The sequence below is a fragment of the Onychostoma macrolepis genome, chromosome 19, assembly GCF_012432095.1.
Source record: "Onychostoma macrolepis isolate SWU-2019 chromosome 19, ASM1243209v1, whole genome shotgun sequence".
NCBI lineage: Eukaryota > Metazoa > Chordata > Actinopteri > Cypriniformes > Cyprinidae > Onychostoma > Onychostoma macrolepis.
This window is the reverse complement of record NC_081173.1, coordinates 30,428,031-30,446,197: the sequence shown is the minus strand read 5'-3', so window position 1 is coordinate 30,446,197 and position 18,167 is coordinate 30,428,031. Positions and strand designations below refer to the sequence as shown.

Here is an 18,167-nt window from a genome sequence, read left to right as displayed (position 1 = left end):
TGGGGACCAAGATAGAAACCTGCGCTTTAAAATCATTGCAGTCTCTATGCTGGACTTATGATGTTTTGGTGAAGTTCTATGTTTCATAGAAACTACCTTACTGATGGTCCGGACCCGATGGATTTCGCCTCCGGGACTGATCCTCATGCGCAGGAACCATGGATGGGTGAGTACGATCCAGTTCTACTGTTTACTGCACTGTAAAACCCAACAGTTAGGGTAACTCAAACCATTTGAGTAAACCGATTGCATTAAAAACCTGAAAAGTTAGGTTAACTCAAACCGTTTGATGAAACTTATTGTCTTAAAATATTTAAGTTTTTTAAAACTAATAGTTATGAGTACTCTGAACTTATTTCAGCTGAGTTCACTAAATAAGATATATGCCCAACAAGTCACGGTAACTCAAACCGTTTGAGTAAACCGATTGCCTTAAAAACCCAAGTTAGGATAACTCAAACAATTTGATGAAACTTATTGCCTTAAAACATTTAAGTTTTTAAATCTAACAATTATGAGTGCACTGAACTTATTTCAGTTGAGTTCAGTTAAGTGATTAATTAAGTGCTGATTGAGCATTAGTGATGAACACCTGCTGTTAACAAACAGAATCACTGAAGAAAAGAGAAACACAAGAACAACAACTGACTTCAGCCATTGCTTTAGATGAAATCAACTGAAATAAAATACATTAAATCTCAAGATCTGATTAAACAACCCCACAAACAGCATCACCAGCTCCACTTATTAATAACCAGACTGACTTTATTTCTGTCAGACATCTACAGAAGATCTTATTGAGAATTAACTAAGGTTTAGATGTTGATTGGTTCATTTGAAGTAACCATGTTAGAGATCAGTGTCTGCTTTAGTTGGGTTCTTGACCCTTGACTTTTGTGTTACTAGTTTTTTTTTCTGGCTGTTGTAGTCATGTGTTCCTCGAACATATTTGTTGCAACTCAGAAGTCCAGAAAAAATTATTGGTAGTTGGTTGTTATATGTTTATCATCTGTAAGTGAGCTGATCTAATTGAGAGTGAAGATAGGCTCATTGTGTGTCTAGTCTCTGATTAAATGGATGTTGTATTAATTATAGTAAAAGCGATTCTAAGAACCACCAGCTCTGTGACAGTCAGTTAATATAAAGGACTTTCTAAACAGTTTGTCCAGAAAAAGTTTTAATCTATGGTAGAAACTAGACTCACACAGACATCAAGAATCAGCTTATGAACCTCAACAATGGTGACCATTAAAAAAAATAATAAATCATGATGCAATGCATGCTGGGTACTATCATAGTACAAAACTCATCCATGGCTTCCAGCATGCATTGCAGCATTAATTTTTTTTTAATGGTCACCATTGTTGAGGTTCATAAGCTGATTCTTGATGTCTGTGTGAGTCTAGTTTCTACCATAGATTCAAACTTTTTGTCGACAAACTGTTTAGAAAGTCCTTTATATTAACTTACTGTCAGAGAACCACAGGCTCTTAAAATCGCTTTTACTATAATCAATACAACATCCATTTAACCAGAGACTAGACACACAATGAGCCTATCTTCACTCTCAATTAGATCAGCTCAGTTACAGGTGATCGTCATTACAAATATACAACAACCAACTACTGATCACTTTCTCTGGGTTTTTGAGTTGTAACAAATATGTTTGAAGAACACATGATTACAACAACCAGAGAAAAAAAAAACAACAACTAACACAGAAGTCAAGGGTCAAGAGCCCAACTAAAGCAGACACTGATCTCTAACATGGTTACTTCAATTGAAACAAATCAACATCTAAACGTGAGTTAATTCTCAATAAGATCTTCTGTAGATGTCTGACAGAAATAAAGTCAATCTGGTTATTAATAAGTGGAGCTGGTGATGCTGTTTGTGGGGTTGTTTAATCAGGTTTTGAGAGATTTCATGTATTTTATTTCAGTTGATTTCATCTAAGGCTGTGGCTGAAGTCAGTTGTAGTTCTTGTGTTTCTCTTTCTGTCAGTGATTGTGTTTGTTAACAGCAGGTGTTCATCACTAATGCTCAATCAGCACTTAATTAATCACTTAACTGAACTCAACTGAAATATGTTCAGAGCACTCATTATTGTTAGTTTTAAAAACTTAAATGTTTTAAGGCAATCGGTTTACTCAAACGGTTTGAGTTACCCTAACTTGTCGGGTTTTACAGTGTGGTATTTATGTGTTCCACACTGGCAACACTGCAGTTCCAGGACCTGCGGGTCTTTTTACTTCAGTTTCTTTGGTTTGAGAAGGTGCATGGCTATCTGAGGATATCTATGTACTAGCTTAGGGACTGCTCCCCTTCCGAGGGTTTTAAGTAGCAATCTCCTGAGCCCTTGCCTAGAGTGTGTGTCTCCTGCTAGGGTTTTAAGTACGAGCTGGCATTGCTCCCCTCACCATTGAGGGTCACCTATGAGCATGCTGCTCCCATCTGAGCGTCTGAGATTCCTCTCATGCTGAGAGTTGAGTTCTCCGCCTCCAGAGCTATGTTGTTGGTCGAGCTAGCATCGCTCCCCTCACCATTGAGGGTCACCTATGAGCATGCCGCTCCCATCTGAGCGTCTGAGATTCCTCTCATGCTGAGAGTTGAGTTCTCCGCCTCCAGAGCTATGTTGTTGGTCGAGCTAGCATCGCCCCTCACCATTGAGGGTCACCTATGATTATGCTGCTCCCATCTGAGCTGCCTGAGATTCCTCTCATGCTGAGAGTTGAGTTCTCCGCTCTCCAAAGCTCTGTCATCAGCAGCCTCAGGTTGTTAGGTCTCTATGCCTCCCTGTTGCTCTCCTTGTTGGTAGAGTTAGCATTGCTCCCCTCATCATAGAGTGTCACCTATGAGCATGCCGCCCCTTCTGAGCGCCTGAGTTCCCTCTCATGCTGAGAGTTGGGTTCTCCGCTCCCCAGAGCTCTGTGTCCCATATGCCTCCTTGTGGGTCGAGCTGGCGTTGCTCCCCTCACCATGAGGGTCACCTATGAGCATGCCGCCTCCCTTCTGAGCTGCCTGAGTTCCCTCTCATGCTGAGAGTTGGGTTCTCCGCCTCCAGAGCTATGTTGTTGGTCGAGCTAGCATTGCTCCCCTCACCTTAGAGGGTCACCTATGAGCATGCCGCTCCCTTCTGAGTGTCTGAGTTCCCTCTCATGATGAGAGTTGGGTTCTCCGCTCCCCTAGAGCTCTGTGTCCCATATGCTCTCCTTGTGGGTCGAGCTGGCATTGCTCCCTTCACCATGAGAGTCACCTATGAGCATGCCGCCTCCCTTCTGAGCTGCCTGAGTTTCCTCTCATGCTGAGAGTTGGGTTCTCCGCCTCCAGAGCTATGTTGTTGGTCGAGCTAGCATTGCTCCCCTTACCATAAGGGTCACCTATGAGCATGCCGCTCCCTTCTGAGCTGCCTGAGTTCCCTCTCATGCTGAGAGTTGCCTCCGCCTCCAGAGCTATGTTGTTGGTCGAGCTAGCATTGCTCCCCTCACCTTAAGGGGTCACCTATGAGCATGCCGCTCCCTTCTGAGCGTCTGAGTTCCCTCTCATGATGAGAGTTGGGTTCTCCGCTCCCCAGAGCTCTGTGTCCCATATGCTCTCCTTGTGGGTCGAGCTGGCATTGCTCCCCTCACCATGAGGGTCACCTATGAGCATGCCACTCCCTTCTGAGCGTCTGAGTTCCCTGTCATGCTGAGAGTTGGGTTCTCCGCCTCCAGAGCTATGTTGTTGGTCGAGCTAGCATTGCTCCCCTCACCTTAGAGGGTCACCTATGAGCATGCTGCTCCCTTCTGAGCGTCGGAGTTCCCTCTCATGATGAGAGTTGGGTTCTCCGCCTCCAGAACGGTGTTTCAAATCCATGTTATGGTAAGTGCGCACGCTAGTCTCTGTGCACTTTCTGAAAGCCACGTTGTGGTAAGATCGCACACCAAGTGTTTTGCGATCTTTCTAAAATCCTGTATGGTATGGGTTACGCGCTGCTTCGTGCCCTTTTCTTTGAGTCGGTCAGGTCCCGGTTTTCACCTTGGGCCCCACTCTACCTATGTATCCCCAGTGATACTGACTTGAACAGGGTGTTGCTACCAAGGATCTGTTGAGACAATTCCTTCAGCGAGCTCATGCAGAGCAAGCAGTAGCCCCTGGGTGACAGGCCAAGGCCTACACTGTAAAAAAAAATCTGTTAAATTTACGGAAAAATACCGGCAGCTGTGGTTGCCAGAATTTTACCGTGAAAAATACGGTAGCTAAATTTTAGGATTTACAGAACTGTTTAAATTTACAGTGAAAACCGTATCTCATTAACTGATACAATGTTAATACACAAACCTTTTAGTTAACTCATTTTATTTGCAGAAACCGACTATGCTTAAATTATCCAACTGCCATTTGTTTATAGACTAATATTTATAATGTTTATGTAATGTGAGTATGAGAGTATTGAGAACTATTTTGTTTAAGTCCATGAAGAAAATCTTACTGATTTATGCAAAGTCATCAATTCAAATCTCTTGCAAATAACAGCAGCACACATACATGATCAAAACTAGCAAAACGTTCTCATTACATCAGTAACTACACAGTTACTGCCTTTAAATAAAGCAACATGCAGCATAACATCAGTGTCTCTCTGTCCGTCCTTGACTTAAGCACAGGCTCTACTCTCCAGCACAATGGTGACCCACAAAACACAACAGGAAGTTGACTGTTAGGTTTTACAGTATTTTGCTGTTTTTTGTCTTGATTTTACGGTGAAATACCGGCAGCTGTGGTTGCCAGTAATCTACTGTTTTTTTCAGTTTGCTTCCGTAAATTAAATTCATGGTATATTTCTGTTAAAATTACGTTTCACAGTATGTTTTGTCATCTCACACATTTAACCCCTTTAATCCCACAGCAAAATCCTCAGTTTTAAAGAGCACTTCTATGTGTCCACACTACAGAGTGTTGAAGTAACACTGAAGCAGTGATGAATTAATGAGAGAATTAAGTGACTAATTAAATTAGGATTGAGCTTTATTGATGAACACCTGCTGTTAACAAGTAGAATCATTGAAGGAATGAGAAACAAGAGCAGAGAAACAAAACTTACAGCTAAAGCCAAGATGAAATCAACTGAAATAAAACACATGAAATCTCTCAAGATTTCAGAAGAGGGTGATTAAACAACTCCACACCAGCATCTTATTACTAACCACTTTTACTTTATTTATGTCATATGTGTACAAAAGCTCTTATTGAGATTTTAGTTGTTGTACTTTCATTTGAAGTCACCATATTGGCGATCAGTGGGTGCTTTAGTTGGGATCTTGAATCGTGACTCTTTAACATTGGTTTTTGTTTGCTTGCTTTTAATTAGCTGTGTTTATTAAGCACAGTTTTTAAAGCAAAAACACCAAACAAATCTATCATCATCTGGAGACTGATTTTTGTGATGTCAACACCAACATGATCTAGTTTAATTAATTGATTATCCCGTGTTAAGTCTCTTATTAAACATGTAATATGTTAATTGCTCCACTGATACTACAGCAATCAAATGTTGTGAAACAGCTCTAACCAGAATATGCACAAATGAATGTACTGAACTATGGCAGAACTTAAACACACACAGACATCAGCAATCGGCATATGAATCTCAAAATTGGTGACAATCAAAAATGATATAAAATTTTTTTAAAAACGGTTCAACTCTGAACATCACAAATCAGTCTACTGAAAAGTAACAACAAAAACAACACCAAAATAAAAGCAAATAAAGAAAATATTAAGAACATTCAGCTGCATAATTTATTCATGCTGCAGTGCATGCTGGGAGTTTTGTACTGGCACCCAGCATGCTTTGCTGCATGAATTGTTTTTTTTATTATTAATAGTCACCATTGTTGAGGTTCATGTGCTGATTCCTGATGTCTGTGTTTCTAAATGGTGCTGTAACTCTGAAGGTTTTGTGAATAAAAGGTTTTTAAATTTTTTTCATGGTTTGTCAGCTTAATTTGTAGAGTAATATTACTACCATAAACAATGTGAAAATAATTACAAATCACCCATATTGCTTGACACTAACTGACGATGACCACCGCGTTTAAGTTTTAACCAAAACTACTTAACTACAATTTCTCTTGGCTTTTCTTGTCATAATAAATGTGCAACAGCCAAAAAAACAGCCAAAAAAAAACTAATTTTAAAGAGTCAAGGGTCAAGAGCATAACTAAAGCAAACACCGATCACCAAGATGGTGAGGTCAAACAAAACATTTGAAATAAAATATAAACCTCTGTTAATTCATAGATATATGACAGAAATGAAGTCAAACTGGTTAGTAATAAGTGGAGCTGGTGATGCTGTTTGTGGAGTTGTTTAATCATCCTCTGCTGTTTTATTTCAGTTGATTTCATTTAAGGCTGTGGCTGTATGTCAGTTGTAGTTTTGTTTCTTGTTCTTTCCTTCAGTGATTGTGTTTGTTAACAGCAGGTGTTCATCAGTGTCTGAATTCACTCATATGTTCTCAATCACTCTGTCTAGTGGACTATATAGTGAAGTAATGTAGGACTAGTGAATGAGGGTGTAGGGTGTGGTTTCAGACACAGTCTGTGAGTGTCGACTCTGAGGCTACTTTCTCGAAAACAAAGGTTAGATCTATTACAGTTATTCACTGTATATAGTAAGGAAACTTACTCTTAATCATTTAACAGGTTATTACTGTGGTATTTTACAGTTTTTTACTGTTAAAATCACAATCATTTTTTACAGTGTAGTTACTATCCTAGGCGCTTGGTCGTATCCCCTTAAAGGAATCTCTATTATATCTGATTCCAAGCCTTTGAGCTCTACCCTGGGTCCAGGAGGCCCAGCCCCTAACAGGTAAGTTCTGGGGTATGCAGCTCAGGTTTTTGGTCAAGGATAATGTCACTGACAGCCGCCGAACTGTCCCAGGGGCAACTCCTTAGCCGGGTAGAGTTGATACTTAGTGCTCGCCTTTTGTGCTGGCTTGCACCCCTCAGCATGGTGGCGTAGGTATTCTGTTCCCCATAGCGACCCCTAGAGGACGCAGTTCGAAGTTCCTCGAAAGGGAACGTCTCAGGTTACATATGTAACCATGGTTCCCTGAGTAGGGAACGAGACACCGCGCCCTCTAGGCTCGGTGCCATGCTTCGGACGCAAGCTTCAGATGAAGAAGTGAATGACGTATTTTCCCGGCGCCCCTTTATACTGTGGTCGTGCCGGTAGTGACGTCATAGGCTGTCGCCAGCCACCATGTGGTGTTTTTGTATATATGCTTCAGACACGGGTCACGCTGACGGCGTTCCCCATAGCGACCCCTAGAGGACGCAGTGTCTCGTTCCCTACTCAGGGAACCATGGTTACATATGTAACCTGAGACGTTCCTTATTATGTGATAAAAAATAAAAATAAAAGTGTTTGTAGTATATAAACAAAGCATTATTATTGGTTATTGTCCAGCAATGTATCTGATTTTTAGCCAATTAAAAGCTAGAAATAAGAGAAACATTAAAGTTGCCTATATGTACACACTACCAGTCATGAACAGTAAGATTTTTAATGGGTTTTTTTTTTTATAAAGAAGTCTCTTCTGCTCACCAAGCCTTTCATTTATTTGATCCAAACTACAGCAAAAACAGTACAATTTTGAAATAGTTTTAATATTTAACCCCTTAACTGTCACTCACAGTTTTGAACAGAGACATTATAGTGCACTATCCAAACTTACATTTTTATAATTCATGAATGAAAATATTTAGTAACATGATTTTAATGTACCATTTCCATGGTAATGCAATGTCTGATTTTAAAATGGGCTTCAAAGGATGAATTTTGAGATTTTAAGTTTTCAACTGATATATAATTTCTTATGATTTCTGAAGCGTGTTAGAGGAAAAGGCAACTAAGAAGACTTTCTGTGACAAAGGTCAGAACTCCTGCTATGATGTAGATTTTTTTTCAGGTGCACTCTTGTCATAAATTAATCTATTACTTTTCCTACATAATTTTGTAACAGAAAAAGTGGTAAAATACCTATTTAGGAGTCTTAGACTTTTCCAACGATATATAGTTTGTCATAATTAGATTAGGATTTAATTGTAAAATAGTGAAGTAAACTTAGGCGTCCTGTATACGGGACGGTGACAGTTAAGTTTTCTATTTGAATATGTTTTAAAATGTAGCCTAATTTATTCCTGTGATTTCAAAGCTGAATTTTCAGCATCATTTGTCCAGTGTCACATGATCCTTCAGAAATCATTCTAATATGCTGCTCAAAAAAACATCTATTTGCTGCTCAAAAACATCCATTATTATTATTTATTATTATTATTATGTTGAAAACAGCTGAGTAGAATTTTTTTTCAGGTTTATTTGATGAATAGAAATTTCAAAAGAACCCCCAAAAAAAAAAATGTATAGTGTATAATGTTACAAAAGCTTTTTATTTCAGATAAATGCTGATCTTTGGATCTTTATATTCATCAAAAATGAAATTCATGAAAATATGTACTCAACTGTTTTAAATATTGATGATAATAATAATAATAATAATAAATTTTTCTTGAACAGCAAATCAGCATATTGGAAAACTGGAGTAATGATGCTGAAAATTTTGCTTTGATCACAGGCATAAATTACATTTTACAATTTATTTAAATAGAAAATAAATGCAGGCTTGGTGAGCAGAAGAGATTTCTTTAAAAAAAACTCAAAAAATCTTACTGTTCTAAAACTTTTGACTGCTAGTGTATATATACACTTCTCCTAATAACATAAAATACGTGTAACGTTGTGTTTTGCACCACTGATTTGCCGCAAACTAGAACCGAATCACAATATTGTTTAGTGTGCTTATCCAATCACAAAAGGTTAAGTAATTATATTCAATATATGTTTCTCCCTATATGACAAGATTTTTGTCCCATTAAAATTTTTTTTTATTATTTGTGTTGTTTATGTTCCTCAGAGAGGCATTACCTGCACTACACCCAGAGTTCACTGCTGTGGGTGTGGTTGATGACAGACGGATCTCAGACTACAGTACTGAAGTTCCAGACTGGATAAGACTGATTCTGACTGAAGATGATGGGATTGACACTCTTGTACAACCATATGACTCTAGAGACTGGTACATAAATCAGCTACACGTTCTATCAAACTGCACACAGTGACATTGAGTTCAATGCTTTTTTCTTATTAATTATCAGACATGTTATGAAATTGTGTGTATGTCTTACTGTAAGCTTCTCAAGTCAAGTCAAGTCAAGTTAAGTTGAGCTTTATTGTCATTCCGCTACATGCGGGGGCATACAGTGGAACGAAATGTCGTGCCTCACAGGACCACGGTGCTACATAAATACAGGCATACAACAATGGAGTAAGACAATATAAACCTATACCCAACTATCCTACTGATAGATTTTGACTATAAATATACTATCTATAAAAAGTACCTATACAAACTAAAAAATACAAACTATACAAACTATACGAATGCTTCAGATAAATACTGTACATGTGCAAGGAGAAACATTGAGTTCAAGCAGCTGGCTAGGGAACAGTGCAGGAGGATTTGTAGTGCATGAGCATGTAAACATACATATATTACTGAGTTCTTTTTGTGGGATTTGTGTACACACAGCAGTGTGTGTGAAAGTGACTAGTGCGCATGGAGGAGGAGAGTGTGCTACTACAGGTGGTTTGTACAGGCCCACTCACCTGTGTGTAGCACACTTCGAATTGCACGTTACATGTTACAGGAGGTAGGGGTTTGTATGGGGGTTCAGAGAGGGGCGGGGTGATTTGAGTTCAGGGCTCTCACAGCCTGGGGAAAAAGCTGTTGAGCAGTCTGGCAGAGCGGGCTCTGATGCTCCGCACCGCCTTCCTGATGGTAGGAGCTGGAAGAGACTGTGGGAGGGTGTGTGGAGTCCTTCACGATACTATTGGCTTTGCTGGAGCATCGTGTGAGGAAAATATCCAGGATGGAGGGAGGGGCACCGATGATCCTTGCAGCGGTGTTCACTGTCATCATTGTTATTCTGTGATTGTAGCGCACCATACATTTCAGAGAATAATTGGCTGTGAAGTGGAGAAATTCGCTAATGGAACAGTGATGAGTCTGAGATTCTTTGATGAATATGGATCTGATGGAGAGGATTTTATGACTTTTAATTTTGACACTCTGCAGTGGATTGTTAAAAGTCCCAAAGCCAAAGAAACCAAAAAGAATTGGGACCTTCAGACAGGACGAAACCAGTTCATCAAGGATTATGTTGGGAAATGCATGGAATGGATCTCCACATTTAACAACAAATATAAGAGTATGTTTTAATCAGACCACTTTATTTAGACTCTGTGTGTGTTGTTCAAGTATAATGTATGTTATAGGGACAAGATGTTGGCAATTTCTGAAATCATGAGGAAAACGGCTTATAAATCCTATAGAATGAAGTTTCTTGTGAGGGGTAGGTTTAGGGTTAGAGGATAGTAAATACAGTTTGTACAGTAGAAAAATCATTATATCTATGAAATGAACCCATAAAACATGGAAACTCAACATGTGCGTGTGATGTTGACAAAATAACTCCAGGAGGTTTCTATACAGAGGCAGTTCAGTAACGATTAAATACCAGTGATTTAAATGTACAATTTGAGGACAGGTTCAGAATATTCTCATTCAAGTCTTTTATTTAACTTAATGACTTTGCATCTAAAACTGGCACCGTTCACAGCAAAAGCAGATTTTGGAATTGGAAAATGTTCAAGGTTTGTGTTGCAGTTGCACAAGGAACAGGAGAGGTGTGGATCTAATCACACCAGATTGTTTGAAATGCAAGTGAAAATAATCCAAACATAAAACAAAGACAAAGTCCAAACAAGAAACACAAAACCAAACAGCAATGACAATGAAAAAAATGAGACAGCTTTACAAAAGAGATGCAAAGACAATTATCAACAAATGAAGATTGAAACACAGGCTAACAAAGAACAGGTGTGGGTAATGAGTTACTATGGTGACTAACAAAGATATTTAAGGAAACAAAGGCAAACAGAACCTAAACCACAGGAAATGAAGACCAGAAAGAGCAAGACAACAGAATATCAAAATAAGTGTCCTTGAACACAAAACATGGGAAGTCGTGACAGTTTGCTTCATACATGCAGGTAGTAATGGGAGAAACGAACCTTTTCGAAGCTTTGAATCAATTGAACCAATTGCTTCACAAAATGATTCACTTTTTTGAGGCGCTCGAAACACCACACACTGCTGACGCCTGCTGGTCAAAAGTGTGTAAATGCAACAAAAACTCAGGCTAAAACATGCATAAAAACAGCATTTAAAAACCCATTGCAAATATTTTATTGAAAGTATAATACATTAAATGCAATAAAAATAATAAAATATGAAGTGTCTGTATAATATGTGTTTTTTTTTTTAAATATTTTATATTGTAAAATATTATATAAATATTTATATATTATTAAAAATATATTATAAATATAGTTTGCCCCCGAATGGCAAACTATTGAAATTTCAAAATGTTTCAAAACAGTTATGACATAATGAAGCTTTTACAGAAATCAAATGACTTTGGCAGTTTGATAGGCGCTCTGAACCACTCTTTCGAATCAGTTGATTCACAGAAGTTTCGGAGCTTCACGAAGCAGTGCTTTGAAAGCGCCCATCACTACATGCAGGAATTTTCTCCACACTTTTTAGATGTGTTTGCATCAGGAAATTCTGACGCTTCATGCAAATCAAAGAATGTTCTGGGTTACAGGGGTTTGACTCATTGGATTGTCAGATTGCATGCCATTTTATCAAATATCTAGTTACTAGTTATAGGAGATACCATTAAAGAAAGAATTATAAAGGCAAAAATGCATACTCATGTCTTTCAAAATGCATTTGAAGTGCAATCTTCTGTGGAATATAACTGGATTTTTTTCACTGCACGAAAAGCAGAATAATTTTTGGAGAGTGTTTGTTTGTTTGTTAATTACATTACCTTCTTCACCAGATTCACCAGATGTTTACATCTCTGCGAGGAGAGATCCTGACGATCACAGTAAGCTGGTCCTCACCTGTCTGGCCACTGGCTTCTACCCCAGAGATATTGAGATGAACATCAGATTGAACGAATATATTCTTGACAACCAAATGTGTTCTGGAATCAGACCAAATGATGATGAAACATTTCAGATGAGAACCAGTGTGAAGATCGAAAGAAACTTCAAAGGATCTTATGACTGTTTTGTCATTCACAGCAGCCTGACAGAACCAGCTTCAGTAGAATGGGGTAAATATCACAATACAGTCACTCATATATATGTAGCAGGAGAATATAATGATGCTGAAATAGATTAATGTTGCTGGTCACAAACAAGTAAAGTGCCTCAACTCAGTTTAACAGTTTATGGTGATGATATACAGTGGAGAAAAAAAATATTCGATCCCCTGCTTATTTTGTATGTTTGCCCACTGACAAAGAAATTATCAGTCTATAATTTTAATGGTAGGTTTATTTGAACAATGAGAGACAGAATAAAAAAATAAAAATAAATAAAAAAAAATCCAGAAAAATGCATTTAAAAAAAGTTATAAATTGATTTGCATTTTATTGAGTCAAATAAGAATTTGACCCCTTCGCAAAACATGACTTGGTACTTGGCAAAATCCTTGTTGGCAATCACAGAGGTCAGACGTTTCTTGTAGTTGGTCACCAGGTTTGCACACATCTCAGGAGGGATTCTGTCCCACTCCTCTTTGCAGATCCTCTCCAAGTCATTAAGGTTTCGAGGCTGACCTTTTGGCAACTCAAACCTTCAGCTCCCTCCACAGATTTTCTATGGGATTAATGTCTGGAGGAGGCTGACTAGGCCACTCCAGGACCTTAATGTGCTTCTTCTTGAGCCGCTCTTTTGTTGCCTTGGCCGTGTGTTTTGGGTCATTGTCATGCTGGAATACCCATCCACGACCCATTTTCAATGCCCTGGCTGGCTTCAGTGCCCTGGCCCTGACGGTACATGGCCCCGTCCATCGTCCCTTTGATGCGGTGCAGTTGTCCTGTTCCCTTAGCAGAAAAACACCCCCAAAGCATAATGTTTCCACCTCCATGTTTGACGGTGGGGATGGTGTTCTTGAGGTCATAGGCAGCATTTCTCCTCCTCCAAACACGGCGAGTTGAGTTGATGCCAAAGAGCTGGATTTTGGTCTCATCTATTCAATTCAATTCAAGGTTCTTTGTATAGCGCTTTTTACGATACAATCGTTGCAAAGCAGCTTTACAGGAAGTTAAGTTTCTACTATACACTGTAAAAAATTGCTGTAAAATTTACAGTAAGTTACTGGCAATTTTGGTTGCCAGTAAGACTGTAAATTTACAAGAGTACTGTAAATCAATAATTACAATTGTACTGTAAAAATACAGCAAACTCTTGCATGCTGTAAAATTGTTGTGATGGTGTGTAAACATTTGGTAAACTTATTTCATTTGATTCTACTAAGAAGGAACATTTCTTAATATAAAACTGCAAACACTTAATTTATAATAGTAAAGTTACTAAAAACATGACTTTAACTCAAATCGTTGCAGTTTATCATCAGCTATAGCACACACGCACGTGGTAAAGCACTTAACCATGTGCGTGTGTGCTATACCACGTGCGTGTGTGCTATAGCTGATGATAAACTGCAACGATTTGAGTTAAAGTCATGTTTTTAGTAACTTTACTACTATAAATTAAGTGTTTGCAGTTTTATATTAAGAAATGTTTATCATCAGCTATAGCACACACGCGGTAAAGCACTTAACAAAGAGATCATCACTGTATCAGCAACTCTACAGTTACTGTCTTTAAATAAAGCAGCAGAACATCAGTGTTTGTGGCTCATCATTGACTGAAGCACAGGGTCTACTCTCCAGCACAATGGTGACCCACAAAACTAAATTAAACTAACAGATCTCTCTTGTGCAAAATAATACAGTTCAGTTAAATATTTACTCTCCTTATAGATAACACCTGCTATTAACAAGCAGAATCATTGAATGAAAGAGAAACAAGAACTACATCTGACTTCAGCCACAGCCTTAGATGAACTCAACTGAAATACAAGACATCATTAAATCTCTCAAGATCTGATTAAACAACTCCACAAACAGCATTACCAGCTTCACACATTACAATTTGACTTTATTTCTGTCATATGTCTATAAAAATTATTTGAGAATTAACAGAAGTTTATTTGTTTTATTGAAAACGTTTAGTTTGACCTCACCATTGTGGCGGTCAGGGTTTGCTTTAGTTGGGCTCTTGACCATCAAATTTTAATCTTAGTTTTTTTCTGACTGTTGTAATTGTGTTTGTGGAACACATTTGTTATAGCAAGAAAACCTAGAAAGATTTGTGTTTACATGCTTTTGATTGATTATATAATCATTATCTAGTGGCCTGATTCACTGATCTCACTCAGAGACTGATCTTTAAAGACATGGTGTGGATATCTTTTTTGTGTGTGTGTTGTTTACAGCTGCTATATGACCCTGAATGAGACGACAAACTGCTACTGAAAAATTAAAAAAAAAAATGTCTTATGCACAAAACTTTTAGTACTACGGCAGCAACTAGACACACACAGACATCAAGAATCAGCGTATGAATCTCAACAATGGTGACAATCAACAAAATAAATAAACAGATCAGCTCTGAACATCACAAAACATGCTACTAAAATTCAATACAAAAAAATTAAAAATAAAAGCACATAGTAAGAATTAAAGACGATAAGTGGACAATTCAGCAGCATAATTTATTCATGCCGCAATGCATGCTGGGATTCATGGGTGAGTTTTGTACTGTGCTGGTACCCAGCATGCATTGCAGCATTAAGCTTTTGATCGTCACTGTTGTTGAGATTCATACACTGATTCTTGATGTCTGTGTGTGTCTAGTTGCTGCCGTAGTACTAAAAGTTTTGTGCATAAGACATTTATAAAATTTTTCAGTAGCAGTTTGTCATTTTATTCAGGGTCATATAGCAGCTGTAAACAACACCAAACTAACAAACAAAAAAATCCACACCATATCTTTAAAGATCAGCCTCTGAATGAGATCAGTGAATCAAGCCACTAGATAATGACTACATCATTATCAATAGACAATCAACATAATCACACATTTTTCTGGGTCTTCATGCTATAACAAGTGTGCTTAACAAACACAGTTACAGCAGCCAGAAAAAAGCTAAGATTAAAATTTGATGGTCAAGAGCCCAACTAAAGCAAACCCTGACCGCCACAATGGTGAGGTCAAACTAAACGTTTTCAATAAAACAAATAAACTTCTGTTAATTCTCAAATAATTTTTATAGACATATGACAGAAATAAAGTCAAATTGTAATGTGTGAAGCTGGTAATGCTGTTTGTGGAGTTGTTTAATCAGATCTTGAGAGATTTAATGATGTCTTGTATTTCAGTTGAGTTCATCTAAGGCTGTGGCTGAAGTCAGTTGTAGTTCTTGTTTCTCTTTCATTCAGTGATTCTGCTTGTTAACAGCAGGTGTTATCTATAAGGAGAGTAAATATTTAACTGAACTGTATTATTTTGCACAAGAGAGATCTGTTAGTTTAATGTAGTTTTGTGGGTCACCATTGTGGTGGAGAGTAGAGCCTGTGCTTCAGTCAATGATGAGCCACAAACACTGATGTTCTGCTGCTTTATTTAAAGACAGTAACTGTAGAGTTGCTGATACAGTGATGATCTCTTTGTTAAGTGCTTTACCACATGCATGTGTGCTATAGCTGATGATAAACTGCAACGATTTGAGTTAAAGTCATGTTTTTAGTAACTTTACTATTATAAATTTAATGTTTGCAGTTTTATATTAAGAAATGTTCCTTCTTAGTAGAATCAAATGAAATAAGTTTACCAAATGTTTACACACCATCACAACAATTTTACAGCATGCATGAGTTTGCTGTATTTTTACAGTACAATTGTAATTATTGATTTACAGTACTCTTGTAAATTTACAGTCTTACTGGCAACCAAAATTGCCAGTAACTTACTGTAAATTTTACAGCAATTTTTTTACAGTGTATATATGCATACACATACGCACACATGCACATATATATGCATACATATACACATACACACAGAAGAAACCCAATATATTTAAGTTATGACAGACTTAACTTGGTAATGTGTTGTCTGAGGGTTGGCATCCTCCATGGTCCTCTGAGGTGTTGCCATCATCTGACCACAAAACTTTCACCCAGTTCTCCTCTGAATCATTGGCAAACTTCAGACAGGCTGTACATGTGCTTTCTTGAGCAGGGGGACCTTGCGGGCACTGCAGGATTCCAGTCCTTCATGGCGTAGTGTGTTACTAATTGTTTTCTTGGAGACTATGGTCCCAGCTGCCTTGAGATCATTGACAAGAGATTTTGCATGGAGCCCCAGTCCGAGGGAGACTGACAGTTATTTTGTGTTACTTCCATTTGCGAATAATTGCACCAACTGTTGTCACCTTCTCACCGAGCTGCTTGGCGATGGTCTTGTAGCCCATTCCAGCCTTGTGTAGGTCTACAACAGACCTGGGCATTGTACGGCCCCCGGTACAGCTGCCTCACAGACGTGAAATACCCTATATCTATAGAAAGTTTAAAATGTCTGCTTTTAAATGAACTAATTCAAAAACAAATATTTCCTGATTATTGTAATCTGTATGAAGGTTGCATTTCTCTCTAAAGGCGCGTCCACTCTGGAGATGAGAGAGAATTAATAAATAATTAAAATATCTCTTTTTTTCCAACACATTCATAATCAATAGGCGACTTATGCCTGTGCTTGTTGGCAAACTTTATAGGCTACATGTGATTGAGCACGGAATATATTGAAGCTCATTGGATTATTAGCTTTAATATAAACATGCGATTAGTTAATAATGACTTAAATGAACGACTAGTTAAGTTGTTGGGGGCAGCCCTGTTAAATACTACCTAGACGTCTCTGTTTTTAAAGCATATTAGCAACGCATTTCTGTTGTCGGATAAATTCCGCTTTCAGAACTGTCACGTCCGCAACATTGATTTTTCCTCTGAAACACAAAAACAAATTTATTTAAATAAAAAAATAGCCTATGCTATATTTTATGTTGTGACTAGCCAACCCTTTCCATCCGGCAGAGATTGTTGCTTCTGGGCTGTGCATTGTAAATCACAGAAGGTTTACAAATAGGCCTACGTTGTCTCCCAAAAACTCGGGTCTTTTTTTTGTCACATCCGTAGGGCATGTGTATCCTGCTTTCCTCATCATTTATAGACTGATACTTTACTGATGTCTGCACTCTATTTTCAGTGGTTTAGAAAAATATAAAGAGATGGTCCAATATAGCTATTGGTAATGAATACATTCTATGAGAATATGTGTTTCAGGTATTGACTGCGAATGTCACATCCATAATCTTTGAATTTTTTTGTTCAAAATTGTGATGGTAGTTTTTGAAACACTGCAAAAAATGCACATTTTCAAAACTGTTTTTGTGAATGTTCATTAGCTACTGGTATAATTGTGTGCTCCACATTTTCATTGTATGATTGTAATGTTCCATTTATAGACAGATATAAAATATATTGGGCAGAACTGAATTAAGTGTATTGGTCCGGCCCTCTGCAACCATTTCTTTGTCAGTGGGCAAACGTACAAAATCAGCAGGTAATCAAATCATTTTTTTTCCCACTGTATATAATGTGTATTTATTATATTTATTTTCATTCTACAGATGGAAAATGTTCCCAGCAGTCTTCTATAAGAGTAATAATTTCAGTTTCAGTTTTAGTTCTAGTTGTTCCTGTCATTGTGATTCTTTGCTGGTACAGCAAAGAAAAGAAAGGATCAAATGGTGAGTTATTCAGCATGATCATTGTAGCTTTAAAGTGATTGTTTTTAAATATCCTGGTTTAAAGACATTTTAAAATGTATGGGCAGTGTATGATTTCAGAAATATGTAAACATGGTGATAGACATTTTGATAATGGTAAGATTTTTTTTTCATTATTGTGATTTGATTTGGTTATTCATAATATTTATCAAACAAATGTGAAGTGTGAATAAATATATGTAAATTTAAACCCATTTACAATAACATATCTGTTTTTAAACTGTAT

General features: G+C 37.7%; 1 protein-coding gene across 5 annotated transcripts in view; it reads left to right on the top strand.

Moving 5' to 3' along the window:
* Positions 1-18,167, top strand: part of LOC131525443 (H-2 class I histocompatibility antigen, K-B alpha chain-like) — a 39,130-nt gene that overhangs the window by 20,407 nt on the left and 556 nt on the right. Inside the window, exons 1-5 of one of the 5 annotated variants that reach the window (XM_058753061.1) lie at positions 26-166; positions 8,963-9,124; positions 10,047-10,316; positions 12,018-12,296; positions 17,783-17,902. In XM_058753061.1, coding sequence (XP_058609044.1) covers positions 9,079-9,124; positions 10,047-10,316; positions 12,018-12,296; positions 17,783-17,902 — 715 coding nt within the window. In that variant the 5' untranslated portion in view covers positions 26-166; positions 8,963-9,078. Of the gene's footprint in view, positions 1-25; positions 167-8,962; positions 9,125-10,046; positions 10,317-12,017; positions 12,297-17,782; positions 17,903-18,167 lie in introns of those variants that run through there. The other 4 variants (XR_009267228.1, XR_009267224.1, XR_009267222.1 and 1 more) reach the window with 4 other exon arrangements.